The sequence below is a fragment of the Coffea arabica genome, chromosome 7c, assembly GCF_036785885.1.
Source record: "Coffea arabica cultivar ET-39 chromosome 7c, Coffea Arabica ET-39 HiFi, whole genome shotgun sequence".
NCBI classification, from domain to species: domain Eukaryota; kingdom Viridiplantae; phylum Streptophyta; class Magnoliopsida; order Gentianales; family Rubiaceae; genus Coffea; species Coffea arabica.
The window spans coordinates 12,094,699-12,111,588 of NC_092322.1; the positions used below are offsets into that span (position 1 = coordinate 12,094,699).

Below are 16,890 nucleotides of genomic sequence, written 5' to 3' on the forward strand. Positions count from 1 at the left end.
GACCAAGTTGGCATGTACAGATTGGCATTGCAACGACCAGATCCGTTTCCCCTGCGGGTGCCGGAGGGGGAAAAAATTTATAATAAATAAGAAATATATAATTAATAAAAATATAATCAATAATTTAGTATAAATATATTAATATAAATATATAATTATTAGCATAATTAATAATATTAAATATGTTTTATATGTATATAGGGGACTAGGAAGGGGATGAGACAGGATCTCCTACCCCTTTTTTTTAGCGGAAGGTAAAAATTACGAAATTTCTGTTCTCAAATTAGTCTCTATTTCTTCTGTCTCTTCTTTATATAGCTGTCATGTGTCTTTAATTTTTTGATAATCCAAACTCAAACAAATCGATAATAATCGGTTAACAAGTTTACTCAAAACCAAAACTTGCAGTCTTTTTCTTCATGCAAACTAGAGTTGAAAAAATTTTGATTAGGGAACCACCGCTTGATTTATCCAAAGAAAAAAATAGTTTTAAGTTATTGGAACCGCTTGATTTATCCAAAGGCAAAAAAGTTTTGAATTATCTGTTTTACTTGGTTTTGAGTAAACTTGTTAATCAATTATTATTGATTTGTTTGAGTTTGTGTTATTAAAAGATTAGAGACACATGACAACTATATAAAGAAGGAACAGAAAGGATATAAACTAATTTGGGGACAGAAAATTCGAAGCCGAAAATTACCCGCATGAACCCCGGGTGAGCACCCTTTTTAATTGCCATCCCTCTGTCAGGGGAAATTGGAGGGCAATTTCCTTCTTTTGAACGGTTGTATTTTGGAACCTTCGTCTTGGTCGTCGTCTGCAACTTGGTCGTGGTCTTAGCTCTCAAGCTATCAACTGCCTCCCTATATATGTAGTTATTTCTTGATCAGCTCAAGAAATTAGCAAGACAAGCTACCGTCCCGAGCTACATTATTGCTCTAATCAAGACATCAAAACTTGTGGACCGCTTGAACTTTTTCAAGAGATCATTGAGACATGGCGGCTGAGCTTCTCCAATGCAGAAGTTTAGCTAAAAACTTGGTGGGCTTGTGTTTGTTTTTGTGTTTGGCATCTGCAGCGTTTCCTTCTGTTGAAGCTAAAGTTAGATACCATAAGTGGGAGGTGAAATATGAGTACAAGTCTCCTGATTGCTACAAGAAGTTGGTGATGACCATCAATGGAAGAAGTCCGGGACCAACCATCAATGCTCAGCAAGGTGATACTATTATAGTTGAGCTCAAGAACAGCTTGCTACTTGAGAATGTTGCCATCCATTGGCATGGAATCAGACAGGTAATCAAGGAGAAAATCTGACATCTTCCTATATTTCTCTGTTCTCAATATTATGGTTTCTTGATGGTACAAGATTTTAATATCTATTCCTATTTATTGAGTGCAGCATGGAACACCTTGGTCTGACGGGACAGAAGGGGTGACACAGTGTCCAATTCTCCCAGGAGATACCTTTACATACAAGTTCATAGTAGACAGAGTAAGTCCAATGGTTGATATAGTCCCTTGCTTTAATGCTACATGCTTCATTTACCATAGATTTGATCTGATTGGTAAAATATGTCACTTTTCTTGCAGCCTGGAACATATTTGTATCATGCACATTATGGTATGCAAAGAGAAGCAGGGCTATATGGAATGATTAAGGTTTCACTTCCTGCTGGAGAGTCTGAGCCTTTTTCTTATGACTATGACCGCAGCATCATCCTTAATGATTGGTACCACAAGAGTGCTTATGAACAAATGACTGGGCTCAATTCAATACCCTTTGGTTGGGTTGGGGAACCTCAGGTAATTAATGCTTTAATTTAGTATTACAGTTGATCAGTTTTATGCATCAAAAAGCTTGAGGCTAATGGTTTTTCTTCAACATTTTCAGTCAATTTTGATACAAGGCAAAGGAAAATTCAACTGCAGCACACCGGGGATCGAAGCCGGTCTTTGCAATGCGACAAATCCAGAGTGTTCCCCTTTCTCATTGACAGTTGTTCCTGGCAAAACATACAGGCTGAGGATTGGAAGCTTGACCGGTCTTTCAGCCTTGAGTTTTGAAATAGAGGTACAAATTACTACAATTTCTTACAAATTTTCCTGTTATCAAGAATTTTTAAAGTACCCCTTCACATGCTTTACCAGCTGGACCCAAAATTTTTAATTTCTAAAAGCCTATCCGCAGAATAAACAATCAAGGCCGACTAGCCAAACACTTATTATCATTAAATATTGAATGTAGGGTCACAATATGACTGTTGTTGAAGCTGATGGCAACAATGTCGAGCCGTTTGTGGTCCAAAATCTTTTCATCTACTCTGGAGAGACATACTCCGTCCTAATCAAGGCTGATCAAGACCCTTCGCGAAATTATTGGGCTAGTGCACATATTGTTAGCAGAAATAGCAATACTACCAATGGATTGGGCATCATCAATTACTATCCAAATCATCCCAGAAGAAATCCCCCCACGAGTCCCCCGGTTGGACCTCGATGGAACGATACAGCTCCCAGAATTGCTCAAAGTCAAGCAATCAAAGCTCTCAAAGGCTACATCCATACCCCTCCACAGACAACAGATAGAGTAATTGTTATGCTCAACACACAAAACAGGATAGATGGTCATGTCCGCTGGTCTGTCAACAATGTCTCATTTGGCCTTCCTGAGACACCTTATCTCATAGCCCTTAAACAAAATTTTCTACATGCTTTCGAGCAAACCCCTCCTCCAGAAGGATACGATGCTGCCAACTACGACATCTATAGTGTTGCCAAGAATGTAAATGCCACGACAAGCAACTCGATTTATCGGCTCAAGTTCAACTCGACAGTTGATGTAATCTTGCAGAATGCAAACACAATGACTGTGAATAACAGTGAAACACATCCTTGGCATCTTCACGGGCATGATTTTTGGGTCCTGGGCTATGGTACAGGCAAGTTTAACATCTCAACTGATCCCAAGAAGTACAACCTTGTCAATCCGATAATGAAGAATACAGTGCCTGTTCATCCTTATGGCTGGACTGCATTGAGATTCCGAGCTGACAATCCAGGTGTTTGGCTATTCCATTGCCATATTGAATCTCATTTCTTTATGGGAATGGGAGTAGTGTTTGAAGAAGGGGTAGAAAAGGTCGGAAGATTGCCCACATCTATAATGGGATGTGGTGAAACAAAACGCTTTTACAAACCATAGAGAAAACTTTCGACTGTTGGTCCTTGTTTGTAGCACACAAGATTCTTGAATATTTGTCTTGATTCTTTTTAAATGTTTTCCCCATACAAAAGTCTAGGCCTTTTTCTTTCTTTTTGTACAGTACAAGAACATTTGACAGGCGTTTGTCTTCATGTCTTGAAGGACTATTGTACTCTTTTAAGTCGAAAACTGTTTGATTCTATAGAAGAATTTCCCTCTTTCTGTAAACTAAAAGGACATTTCTGTTAAGCTAAAAAGAAATGTTTAAGCTAATCAAGTATGTCAAAGACTAAATGTATTCTTTCCTTCCCACTGATTTAGAGAGGTTTCATCTCGTTAATCGTTCTTGTTCCTATGGATTTAATGCCATTTTGCAATCAAGTTTTATGATTTAACAGTTTTTACTGCATGCTTAGAAATTTTAGAATTGATCCTTATATCTTTTCTTTACTGTTAGTCAATTGACTTTATATTCAGCAAGAAAAAACTGAAGTAATGCAACATAAATTAATGAAGGTTGACAGATACAAAGTGAAAAAAAATGGGAACCATGCAAGCTAAGTAGCCATGCGAAAAGTTGACTTTTGACCCAAAAAAAAAAAGAAAAAGAAAAAGAAGGTACTCATTAGTATTGATTTTGGGGATAATATCAGAAACCTCTCTTGAGGCTTTTTCTAATATCACTTGACACCCCTCAAATTCTAAAAATATCACTTATCTCCGCTATTAATTTTAAAAAGACTATATTAATCTTCATTTGATACACAATTCACATATCAAATAAATGGAGCTCAAAAATCTTTAAAAAAAAAAAAGAAATGAAAGTCACTTTCTTCTCTTTCCCTTTTCTCCAACATTCTCCCTTACTCATTTTTTGGATGACTATGCAATATTTCATTTGTAAATTATAATAAATTGAATTTTATTTATCTTTTACTTTTGATGATTTATTTATTTTGAGTTGATTTTTATAATGATCAGTACAATTTTAAAGGTTCAGGCATGAGTTAAGAAGAAGTTGGAAAAAAATATACAGTTGATAAGATATCGGTTTTTGAGTATATAGAGTTAAATTGGTGCAAGTGTATTGTTTTGAAAATATCTTTTTTATTTTTAAAATTTATATTTTTATGGGCTATAACATTATGATGTAGTAGTACTATTAGAGATTATTATTTAGGTGATGGTTTTCTTGAAATAAACGAAGTGGTTTAGGGATATTTTTATTTAGCAAGCAAAATGATATTTTAGGATTTTTAAAAATTTTGTTGTACAAATAACAAAGTAAAGGAGGTAAGTGATATTTTTAAAACCTTAGGGGTGTCAAGTGATATTAAGAGAAACCTTAGGGGATGTTTCTGATATTATCCAACCCTTGTTGTACTTTGAAACTAGATATTTTTAAATATATAATGTGACGAATACTTTTTATTTTTTTATTTTTGAGGAAATTAGAAGAATAATTTAGTAAACAAAGAAGACTCGTGTAAAATTATTGCATCAAAATACAAATAAAGAAGTTAGTTCATTTCTTCTTATCTTAATTCAAAGCTATGCTACTTTCACAATTTGCAACTTTTTCATTAGGGAATAGTTAACAAGTTATTGCAAATTTACAACACTAAGATGATGTTATTGAGACTGCTTTTGTACTCAGAATTTCGTTAGGCTCAGGTTGTGAAACCACATTAGCAGCATGGAGTTTTAGTACCTGTTGGATTAATTCAATTCCAAAAGTAATATTTTCAATACTTGTTGGAAACCTTTGAGGTGAAACCCGAAATAACTTCTTTAAATCAATCATGAATAAATAAGCATAGTTCTCTTTGTTTATATTGAATATCAATTAAAATATTAAGTCACAAATTAATTACTTTATAGGTTATATCATTATGTCCATAAGATTTAGAAATTAGAGCACTTCCAAGAGACTCTAAAGTTTCTCTGACATGAGAGATGTTGATAGTTCTGTAGAATGATGCCACTGCAGAGGGCAGCCATCATTGGAGCTGCTAATTTGACAGATTTCTTCAACCTGGCTTTAAGGAACTAGAGATGTGGTGATACTCTGTTTCCTTTCCCTTTTTTTTTTGTGGGAAAAATACATAGAATCTTCTGATGGATAAGGACTCCTAAAACATAGGAAATAGAAAATGTACTATGAGAACCATTGGCTAGTACGACAATGACAACATAATGTTGATCTTCACTATATCACAACCGACAGAAGATTGTCATATAAAAGATGCAAAACGGCCTCTATTTATTGCAGGCTCTAAATACAACTTATGTGGCAATGTCCTAGGACAGACTTTACATAAGCCACTAGTTTCAAATTTTAGTGTTCACATTACAAGTTAATGCGATCATCCGAGTAGCTCATGTAGTGTCAAAAAAAGTGAAACAAACTGCAGTTGTTTTTTTGCATGTTTAAAGGTTAAAAGATACAAAAGCTGCTGCAACTTAATCACATCAACGGTGAACAAGGAAAATTGAAATATCTTGATAAGGGGTTAGGCAACTGCTGAGGTAGGTGGGGGGGGGGGGGTTTCAACCCCCATCTGCAGCAAAAAAAATTCAGGGGTGGTGCCATAGCAGTGATAGCACCCTTTTAGTCTAATCAAGTTTGCATACTTACTAGTTCCTAACACACAAGCCTCCGTAGACTCCCCCTCTCATGTAGATTAATGATAGAATAGGTTATATAATTGTGATCGTTGCTGAGAAAAAAAAAAAAAAAAAGATAAGGGGTTAGGCTGTTTCTATATCTTTATCCATAAAGGCTCGTATACACAATGAACATTACGTGTATCACTATGATTTGAAAAAGTAACATTAATTGACTTTAATTGTTGATATGCCATCTAAAAAATGGAAATATTGGTCAATTTATTTCTAATCACGAAAAAGTTTTCAACATTTTTTTCACCGCCCCTGTTTCATTTAGATTCTTTTGTTCGTGACATAGTTTTGCCACAAGTAGCAAAGAAAATGAAAACATGAAAAATTAGGTCCGATATGTGTATAATTTTGCAACTACTAGTATGCTTTGTCTTATATATATATCTAGCCCTTTAATCATGAAAAATGAATGTTCTTGTTTTTTTGGTTTTTTTTTTCTCTTCTTGTGAAAACAAATAACTTACTTGGAGTAATTACCAAGAGAATTTTACACTTAGTGTCTGTTTGATAACATAAAAAAGTGCTCAAACTGAATTCATTCGGATATTCAGATGTTTTTGGTGTTTGATAAATAAAATTTTTTTTGCTGAACTTATTAAGTGATCTTGAATTTGTATGTATTTTTTTTCAGCACAAGAATAACTGAATGCTTAATTTGATAAGAATCAAGAGATTTACTTCAACTACTTTATCTTATCTACCAAATCTATCATTGCTTATTAATTACATTCAAACCTAATATTCTCTATCCAAAATCCTTATCTAATTAAACAACCTGACATTCTCTGTCTAATGGCTTTCTACTTCTATTTTCTCCCTATTTAATGACTTTTTTACAATTTCTCCATGCTCCTCACATCTGTCTACTCCTTATCTTTTTCCATCTTTCTACTCTTTCATAATTTTGTCATTTTTTTCCTCCCAATTTTTTTATTGCTACCGTACTCACCGATCTCAATCTCATTATTTCCAATCGATTATTTGTTGTTTTGCGTCAACATTTTTCCATTGAAGTAATTAAATTTCTATATGATTTGGTGTGAATTTAAAACTTGTTTATTGCAGCTTCCTTTTGCTTATATTTGGACTTTTCTTATCAAACTCTGATTTAAAAATATATTTTGCACCGATATTTGGACTTTTCCATAATATATATTTCTTCTTTTATAGTACTTTGATTTAAAAATAAATATTGTCATTTTCATACCTAACAATTTTAAGCTAATTAAATCATAGGTTCTTGTTCAATTTTAAAGGAAATGAAATCACTTCCACAGAACAACTTGATCTTACGATTACTCCATATAGGTAAATTTTACTAGCTTCTTGAACATTTTATAAGTCATAATATGCATTGTTCTACCATGTAATCAACAAATCGTATAATGGAACAATTTCAAAATATCGACTTGGATAAACAATTATAGCATTGATTTGTCTAATTCTTCTAAGTTATAAATACTGGTGATTATTTGCCAGAGTTGTTCATGTCCAATAACACTAAATGTAGTTGAAGTGTTGTTACTACCTTTAATTTGTTCATATTTGGCGAAGTGACTTCCATGCTTTTTCATAAAACAAGCTCATTTTTACCTCTTCAAGTTTCAACAGTTTTCATCTCATCCTTGCAACTTCTTCACAAGTCTCATTTTTGTATAATATAGTTTTACAATTATTATATACACACTATAGATTTATGACAAATTATAGATTATTGAATCAAACTAAATGGTAACAATGACCTTCACCAATACAAAATAACTAAAAGTTGATAAGTTGAAAAATGACAAGATGCTAGTTCGCTCTGGTTTAGATTCTTGTTGCTTAGTCGTACGTTAAACTCCCAAAATGGTATTGTATCAATAATAGTTTGTCAGTTTTAATATATTTACATATGGGGACTTATATGCAATTGATTTCATTGGGTTTAAATATCATACCAAACTTCTTAGCATTAATTCTTTTACCTATACAAGAAAAGTTTCAGAACCTTATCTATATTCCATACACATCTCGCGTCGATATGCCATTTTGACCCCAATTACCTTTGGATTGCAATGCTCCCAAATTACCAACCCAAGGCACATATTTAGTGCATGCTTTGGGTCAGGAGAACTAAAATTGTAGATGATGATGATGCATTCATTCTTTCAAATCGAAGTGCAACTGCCATTGCTCAAGACCCCAACATTGGCCAACTTTTAACACATCTAATGTGGTAATCTCTTAATTATATATCATCAATTAAATTGATCACCGCATCTCAATTAGGAGGTTTAATTTGTTTATGATCATCTCTGTGTTACATATGAAAGCATCTTTGGTTCCTATTATGCATTAATTTGTGCTTTTAAATTCTTAAAATTACATCGTGTGCATAACTGCCATCATGTTCTTCCGGCATCATCAGTTGTAAGGTTCATGCGAAATCTGTAAAGCTATAAATTTGGGCAATTCACAATTGTTGTTCTGACAATAGCGCAGTGAAAGTTGAAAATATATATGCAAATTGAAACTTGGTAATTCAGGATATCCGGGAAATTGTTGTTTAAACATTTATTTTCATTTTGTCATCAATGCATTCAATTGAACTTTGAATTTGCAAAACAGGACCACCTACTAGATCGACCCAATGCTTTATAGAGCTGCCACCATCCAACTTAGACCATCCTAAGGTAATAAGCATTGCATAAGAACAAATTTTACTTCGAAAAAGTTCCAAATTGTTTATCTAAACGCAACTCTTATAATTAACATTTGCATTATGCATTATTGTTTAAGTATTTTGCATGTAATCTATCATAACACAAAATTTTGAGATTGTCATCTTCTACCTCAGGCTTTTCCAAATGAGGAAGGTGATATTCTAGCATTGCCAGAAAGAATTTCCCGCGATTCATTATTTGAGGACAACACTATTAAGGTTAGTGGCTTTATTTAATTATACATATTTTTTGGCCAAAGAAAGAAATGGTTTCTTCGAATGGCCGCTTATTTACTTTTAGCTTTAGCACATATATGACTGAGGGGTACTTAAATTCTTATGTTGTTATTGAACTAGGATGCTTTAGGAGGGATTGAAGCAATTGAAGACAATGAAATGCCGGAGTCAGGCGACTTACTCATTGATGAGAATTTCAACTTGGATTTTGATAGCTAACTTGTTTGGCATAATGCTTAGAAATTTCAAAAACGAACTTGAATTATACATCTTTTCATCTTCTTTCTCGAATTATTTATGTAGAGGATTGGACAAAATAGTTAGTTAAGCTTCAGTTTATGTGTTAAAATACCATACATTATTGTTAAGACAAATTTTAAGAGTTGGGACAACTTTCAATTAGCTTGACATGCTTAATTGTTTTGTGTTTTCTATTGATTTTTTTTTTTATGAAATTACATCTAAATTGAAAGGAAAGATGATTGGAATTCCATTTGCAAAATAAGGTAAAACGTTTTATATATATATATATATTACACAATATGAGTAAGATTATTATGGTTATGGTCCTTGCGTTGAATCGGTTCTAATATTGGTCTTTTAAATTAAATAATTTTTTTAATTTTTGGTCTTTTTGAGTTTGAATTCTGAATTGTTGATTTTTTTTCCTTGAAAAAGGTTACAAAGATGAAGGTTGTACCATTCTAAATGCATGCCCCAATCATGATATACAAAATGTTTCATAGGAAGGTATTTACTAAAAATTTTATTAGTAAAGGAATATCAATGATGCAAAGGAATATCAAGTTCAGTGCATAGCTATAAATTTTCCTGCTTTCTATCCATATTTTTCCATCCTATTATTAGGTCTCGAACATCCTTAAGAATCATATGAACTATATACTCAGGAGAATGCAATGTTTTCTTAAACACCTGTTGATTTGATTCCTGCTCCACCACAAGTGATACACACTGGCTGCAAATGTCATCCTTTTAACTTGAGAAACATAGTTTTGCTGAGAGCAATGCATGATCATCCATTGCAATTCTCTATCCCACTCAAGAGTCTGCCTGTAAATCAAACACTTTTGTTGCACTTGTTCCCACACATAGCTGGAATATGGACACAAGAAAAATAGGTGGCCAAGAGTTTCCATAAATTGATCTTCCTTAAATTGCTTGAGAACTCATAATTGAATCAAGGTGTTTCCTTCCTTAGGTTTCCTCCTAGCTATGTTATAAATTGGTGAGAAAATTTTGTCTTAAAGAAAGACAATTAATGAAAGATAAAGATGACTAAAAGGGTTAGAGAATTTGATAGTCCTCTAGGTGTATATAGTTTGGATGTATGAAGTTCATGATTGTCTATTAGACTTACAACAAATCTATACTATTGCTATAATATTATGGCAGTAAAAGTGCTAAACTTTACCGTCCAGCATCCCACTCTTGAAATGATGTCATGTTCTTGAACTATTTTTTAGTGTGATGAAGCTCATAGTGAGTTTATATGATTTTGCTTCTAATTCCAGTTCAAAAATCCAAACTAAGTCTTCCTTAAATCTTAGTTTTATAAGAGAACTAAAAGTAGAGTCAGTATATCTTTTATCCATTATTAATGCTTTATTTTACAGTTGGGCAATGGGGAAGACGTACGCAAACTAGCATTAAAAATGGTAGTTGGAAGTGACCTTAAATTTACAGAAGTTTTGTTCATGCAAGAAATTAATCTTGCCATCCAACGTCATACTAGATAGATATGTACAAATTTGCTGAATGCAAAAAAAAAATAACCATAAAAAAAATAAACAAGGAAAACTCCCTAATAAATTCAACTCAAGTCACTCGTTTTGATCACTCATCCTCCTTGAATCCTCTGGTTTAGCACATTCTCTCTTCTTAATCCTTTTTCGTCGGTCTAGAAAATCATGGCTCCAAAGGTGATTAAAATCAAAAGTAGTGCAATGATCAAGAAAAGGTAGATTATTTCCTTGTCTTCCTTATGGATCTGAATTCTCTTTTAGTTTTCTTTTGTTTTTTCCTTCCAATCTCTTTCTCTATTTGGCACATTTAGGTGAGAATTCGATTGGAATTTGCTAATTCCTAACAAGTTTCATTTAAAATGGCAGAAAATTCATCAAACATAACATGCTCGAGTCGTCCGGTCGATTTAGTGTTTCAAATTGTTCTTTAAAAAACAAAAATAAAGCCATGCATGAATGAAAATTAATCATAAAAATTAATCACCAAAATTTTAGGATTATTACATGCATACACATTTAATTTCTTACTGTAAGCTATAAGTACGTGAATCATAATCTGTCTCAGCTTGATCTTCACTCCAATCATCAATTGGAATACAGGAACTTCTAATGTAGCTGGTAAAGATCTTGCATTGGATGCACATTAAAAATGGCAAAATTAATTATGGCTGCAAGTGTTTATCGAAAGCGCTTAATTACATGAAGAAAATTATTCTTAATGGTGTCTATGATGTAAGATAAAAAGGTTTATCTACTTCATATGAGTTTAGTTTCCCAGTGTTAACTGTCAATTATTTTTTTTTTTTTTTTGTTGTTTACCGTTAATGTTATTGTTCCCTTTTGATTTTTTTTTTTACAGCTCAAATTACAGGGGCATCCTTAACAACACCAACTACCAGAGTGGAACGAGTTTTCGTGAGGTAAAATGACATCTCTAAATTGATTTGAATAAAATGAACTATCAAAATTATAGATCTCCAAATTAACCACCTAATGCACTTAGACTAGAGTTTTGCTAGTTAACAAAATAATGTTAGTTCTCACACTTTTCAAAATAATGTACTACTGATTGCTATTACTCATTCACATTTTGCACCATGGTTGGTTCATCACAGTGTAAAGGATAAAATTTAGAAATTTACATTTCTTATCAAATGGATCCTAGAGCATTTGCATAAGTCAATTTTTAACAACTTAGAGAATAGCATGTTTTTCATGGGTTTTTTTTTTTTTTTTTTTTTGGTACTTTTGAATTTGCAGGAGATACTCAACAAATTGTCGCAGAATCTCATTTGTCGCAGTTGTGCAGCGCTCGCCTGGTTCTCACTTTTTCTTGCTCTCCATCCCTTTCCCTACCCACCTCAATCCACCCTTAGGCTTGGTTTGGGAATTTAGGATAGAAAAGAAAAGAAGAGATATTTGAAGTTATGCAAGAAAGAAAAGAAAAGAAAAGAAAAGAGGAGAAGGAAAGAGATTTCAATATTATTTAGGAGTTTAGAAAAAAAAAACAAAATGATTTCGGACACATATGTTATGAAAATTTCGTTGAGAAAACATTCAAGGGTAGAGTTCGTATGAAACAACTCTCAAACAAGTGTCTTTTTTTATTTTTCTCTCCCTTCCCTTTCCTTTCCCCCCAAATCTTCAACTCCCAAACTAAGCCCTAAATCACCCACACCATTGGCCTTCTTTCTGGACTATAAAACATGATTTTTTTTCCCCTGATTTATGCATATAACTACTATATCATGGGTTCTCACGGATTTGTTACAACGTTTACTAACTCTTTTTTGTTTTTTTTTTTTTAACTGGGGAATCTTTTTGGATGCTGCAAACACAGGCTTGAGGTAATGCAAGGAACCCTCTTAATCACTTAGTCTTTAGCTTTCTTTTTCATGTATTTAACTATCATCCCATTACTGAAGAATTATTTCCTACTCTTATGCCAGTCATTTGAAGCTGATCTTCAGAAAGTGAGACTCGACTTGCAGGCTGTGGAAAGAGCCATCAAGTTAGTAGCCATACAACTAATTTTTACCCATTGTTTCTATTGACAATTAGCTTTGCTAATATAAGTGTAATGGCCCTTTACTGTATAACACATATTAACCAATATGCTGCTATCTCATTTCTTTCCAGGAGAAGAAACAGGTCATCCAAGGGCATGGCTCAGCTCAAACTCAAGCCATTTGTCCACAGCAAGTGACAATCGCTTGATGACAAGCTTTCAAGAGCCTAATGAATGTGTTACATTTGGTATCCAATGGTTTGGAGTTTAACATTATCTTAACTGAACGTGGACCCTTATGTGTGTTTTCATTTTGTCTCATGCAATAAATATATACTTGGGATTGTTAAATTGATTCATCAGTATCCGATATGATGCTACAAATATCCCTTTCTCGAGGAAACAGAGATGGAAAAATGGTATGCTTAATGAAGAGTTTCAGTATAAGCTTTATCCCTCCCTCCCTCCCTTGATATTCAGGGGAACTGTGCACAGGAACAAGTTGTGTACAGAAAGGAATAGAATCAAATATGGTGATTCAATTTATTGCATATGTCATATGCATCATCAATGCATGAATGGCTTGTCTATACAGATTCATAGAGTCATGAACACAATGAGGGTTGTTTAAATCATATTTACACATAGTGAAGGTTGAAGTGGAAACAACAACCTTATTTGATGATATGCAATATTTTTTTTTTCCTTGTAAAGAGTAGAACTAAGATCCATTTGTTGTTGAAAGGATATGCCAAAAGAAGTTAACAAGATGTACATTTTCAAAACAAAAACAAGTGTAATGAGGTATTTAGATACTTGTTTATCAATTTTACTTTTACAAAGGTATAAACTTTTAAGAAAAAAAGATGACATTAATGGTACAACATTTGTGGCCAATAAAAAAAAAGTACCAATATTACCTAGTATAGGCAACAATAGTACATTCTTGAGCAACAAAAAGAAATAAAAGCTTTTATTCATCAATAATTATCACTATAGATGGCATCACCAAATATAGGGAGACAAAAGAAAGAAAGAAAGAAAGAGATATTATGTGCATAGTTATATTGATGGATTATCATGTTCTCAGACTAAGAAACAAGTTTAAATATGCCTTCGGAGAAGCAAATTCTATCCGGTTCTACTGAAAAGGGCAAACCATCGCTATCATGGTTTGAGCTTGAACCACTTTTACCTTCGCAATTACAGCATTGAACTTTTTCAACATGCTGTTTTTGATTGGAAACGTTATACCATGTATATATATATATATAAAGAAGCTAAAGAAGAAAAGCTACTGTGTTTCTTCTTGCCTAAATCTTTAACAGATAAACCTTTGGAGACAGAAAAAAAAATTCATTCCATAGTTTCGTAATTTGCAGCTTCTTCACTACGCAGCGGTTGACAAGTTGATGCAAATTTAGAATGCTGAGATGGTGGTGTCATGGAGATGGCACTGGTGCTCGAAATCCCATTCTGGCATAAGATATATATATATATATATATATATATATATGAAATCACATTAGCAGCAAATCCCCTGTTTTGATACTTCTTGATTTAATCTAATACCAGCAAAAGTAATACAAGTTTGATACTTGAGCACAATTTCAGAAACAAGTTCTTAGCTTCACGGGAAAGGTGACAACATAGGATGGATCTCCCTTTTGTGGGTGCATAACATATTATTTATAATTAATGAATTTTATGATCTTTAATCATGCTCATTTAGAATAGAAGAATGAGGAGATCTTCAACTCCATGGTTTTTCCATTGTTCATTCATGAAATGATTCTCAGATTCATAACGTCTCAATTAATGGGGGCATTTTTTTTTTTTAATATTTTGCTGGTTGCTAAGGTTTAGAATCTGTCAAGTTATATACAAGGGTTAATGAAATTGAAGTTCAATCAATTTTGCATCCAATGATACAGAGGAAAAAAATAAACAAATAAAGTTGCTTCATTTGTACCCTAAATTCAAGCGATTTTAATGGTGTTAAGCCATAGCTCCATCAACACACATTAGCTATGTTTACTTGTCAGTTTTACAAATGTTTTTGGCCAAGTCATGTGAACTTCTTAGATTTTATGGTATTGTCAAATTTGTACCACTGCAATTTCAATGATAGCATAAATGGTTCAAAGAATGAGAGCCCTTACCAGAGAGACTGAAGTTTCTTGTGATAAAGGAGGTTGAAATATTTCAACTGAGCCATGCCATTGTGGAGGGCAGTCATGATTCAAGCTGCTAAAGTGATACCCTTCTTCATTTTGACTCGTGTGGCACATCGAATTCTGAACTTTTGGTGATGACTGATTCCTAAGAATGGATTATATATCAAAAGTCAAATTCTGCTTACTAACAAGAGTAGCAAAACAGGATTTGTGTCAAATTGATAGGCAAAAAAGGTCCAAACCTAATAAGAATAAAAGATGCCTCATCAGGTCCAACAGACACACAATTTGAACCATTGGTGTCTGTTTTATGGCCATGCTGAGCAAGCCAAGAACTAAATTCCGAGTTCTCAAGAGATCTGTTTCCCTCTACTTGTGCATTGATTATATACTGAACCACTGAGTTTATTTGCTGCAATCAGCATAACAAAAATTTAAAGGGTATTAAACTTTAGTGGCACTGGTTAAAAGAAGTTGATTGAATCCAAAGAAAGAAATGATCATCAATATCACGATATGGAATCCAAAAGCATGCAGAATCATATACGAAAAAAACCACCACCAACCACACAACAAAAAGCTGTGGACTTACCTCAACAGTTTCTTGATAACTTGAAGAGTGGTCGGTCAATAAATGCCTCTAAAACAAGAAATATACCAAAAATGTAAAATCATATATTTTGCATATAGGACTTGTCAGCCACAATGTAGGAGGAGATAGATAGAGGACTTCTTATGGGAAATGGGATGCTGATTTTACCTTCCTTTTCTCTACAAGGTTCAATGCTTCTGAAAGGCGCTCTTCAGATGACTCAATTTCGCCTAACGATGTAAATTTTTGTGGGTCTGGTTCCAGTAATCTTCGAATTTAACATAAAAAAAAAAAGAGAGTTATTTAGAAACTCTAAGCCTTGATGCCTAAAATTCTTAGATGTATTAAGCTAAATAAATCATAAATTGACAGAATCTAAGTAGTAATTAACTCTCCTTAGAATAATCAATTTCCTAACTTGCCTTAGCTGTTCCTTGGCTATTTCAAGTTGATGCTGCAAGTTCATAATTTCTTGTTTATATTCCTAAAGACAAACAAAAAAAAAAAAAGAAAAAAAAAAGATACTCATTACTATAAAAGCAAGGCCTCAATTAAGGAAGACTGCAGCTAAATTCTAAGCTTCTGAACTCTGCCTTTTTACCTGTGATTGTGCGCTTAGAACTTCAGAGCTGATCCAAGACAGTACTGACATCAGAATTATCAAACAATACCATCCCAACTGAGAAAGGTATTCATACAAAAGGAAAATAAAGCAAAAACATTCCATATTAAGGGATTAAAGGATCAGAAAACGACCTTTGAGCTGCAGCATCTTCAGATTTGAGTCTCATTAACGTGCTTATTACATACTGCAATATTTAGTAGGTGCAACATTTGAGTTTGAGCTTCTTGTTCTCTCTCGTTCAAATTTATAAGTATCATTGAAAATTAAGATTTGCCTTACCTCTTTATCGTGAACAATGCTGCAAATTTGGAAAAGAACATTGCATCGCATTATTGCTCATCAAGGGGGAAAAAGTACAAAAAAGGAACAAGAGAACATATTTACCACAACAATAATGAAATGAAGGTAGAAAAATAAATTTTAAAAAAAATACCCTTCTGAATCATGATCCGATTCTCTTTCCTCATCCTTCAGATTGAAATATTGTAACATTACGTCTTCAATTCTGTAGCCAGCAATTGAGAAAAAAAAATTATAAGTAATTCTCCATTAAGAAAATGCATGCAAATCTCTTGTATGAATTACATAATACCTTTTGGTGCCTGAGAAGTAGCTAATGCGGCCAGAAGGAGATACCATGAAAAGGGCTATGTCAATGTCACATAAAACAGCAAGTTCATAAGCCTTTTTAAGGATTCCATTCCTACGTTTGGAAAATGTTACTTGTCTATTTGTGTTATTTACAATTCTTGATATTGGAAGCTTAACACGTCCCATTGTTAGCCTAATCTGGGGAATATGTTCCACAGCTTCGAAGTCAAGAATTTCAAAAATCGTTCCTAATTGTTATCAATATATCAGAAGGTACAGAATGGGGGAGAAAGGAGGAGGAAGAAGGGC

General features: G+C 33.3%; 2 protein-coding genes and 2 long non-coding RNA genes across 4 annotated transcripts; 3 read left to right on the forward strand and 1 right to left on the reverse strand.

Moving 5' to 3' along the window:
* The first annotated feature begins 798 nt into the window (after window positions 1-798).
* LOC113697763 (L-ascorbate oxidase-like) lies at window positions 799-3,542 on the forward strand. The gene is made up of 5 exons (XM_027217346.2): window positions 799-1,293; window positions 1,400-1,492; window positions 1,591-1,803; window positions 1,892-2,071; window positions 2,246-3,542. The coding sequence occupies exons 1-5, from the start codon at window positions 997-999 to the stop codon at window positions 3,200-3,202; spliced, it is 1,740 nt and encodes a 579-aa protein (XP_027073147.1). The 5' UTR covers window positions 799-996; the 3' UTR covers window positions 3,203-3,542.
* Window positions 3,543-10,684: 7,142 nt separating this feature from the next.
* Window positions 10,685-11,908, forward strand: LOC113699551 (uncharacterized). The gene is made up of 3 exons (XR_011817577.1): window positions 10,685-10,803; window positions 11,448-11,508; window positions 11,849-11,908. It is a non-coding gene; the product is annotated as an uncharacterized lncRNA (long non-coding RNA).
* Window positions 11,909-12,535: 627 nt separating this feature from the next.
* LOC140010205 (uncharacterized) lies at window positions 12,536-12,951 on the forward strand. The gene is made up of 2 exons (XR_011817481.1): window positions 12,536-12,599; window positions 12,728-12,951. It is a non-coding gene; the product is annotated as an uncharacterized lncRNA (long non-coding RNA).
* A 682-nt stretch (window positions 12,952-13,633) lies between these two features.
* LOC113699552 (agamous-like MADS-box protein AGL104) lies at window positions 13,634-16,872 on the reverse strand. Its single transcript, XM_072056475.1, has 11 exons — window positions 16,583-16,872; window positions 16,424-16,495; window positions 16,270-16,288; window positions 16,122-16,174; window positions 15,967-15,994; window positions 15,788-15,849; window positions 15,534-15,633; window positions 15,366-15,413; window positions 15,016-15,185; window positions 14,759-14,918; window positions 13,634-14,072 (listed from the first exon to the last, which is right to left on the reverse strand). Exons 1-11 carry the CDS (start codon window positions 16,765-16,767, stop codon window positions 13,953-13,955), a joined length of 1,017 nt encoding a protein of 338 aa, XP_071912576.1. The 5' UTR covers window positions 16,768-16,872; the 3' UTR covers window positions 13,634-13,952.
* Window positions 16,873-16,890: the final 18 nt, after the last annotated feature.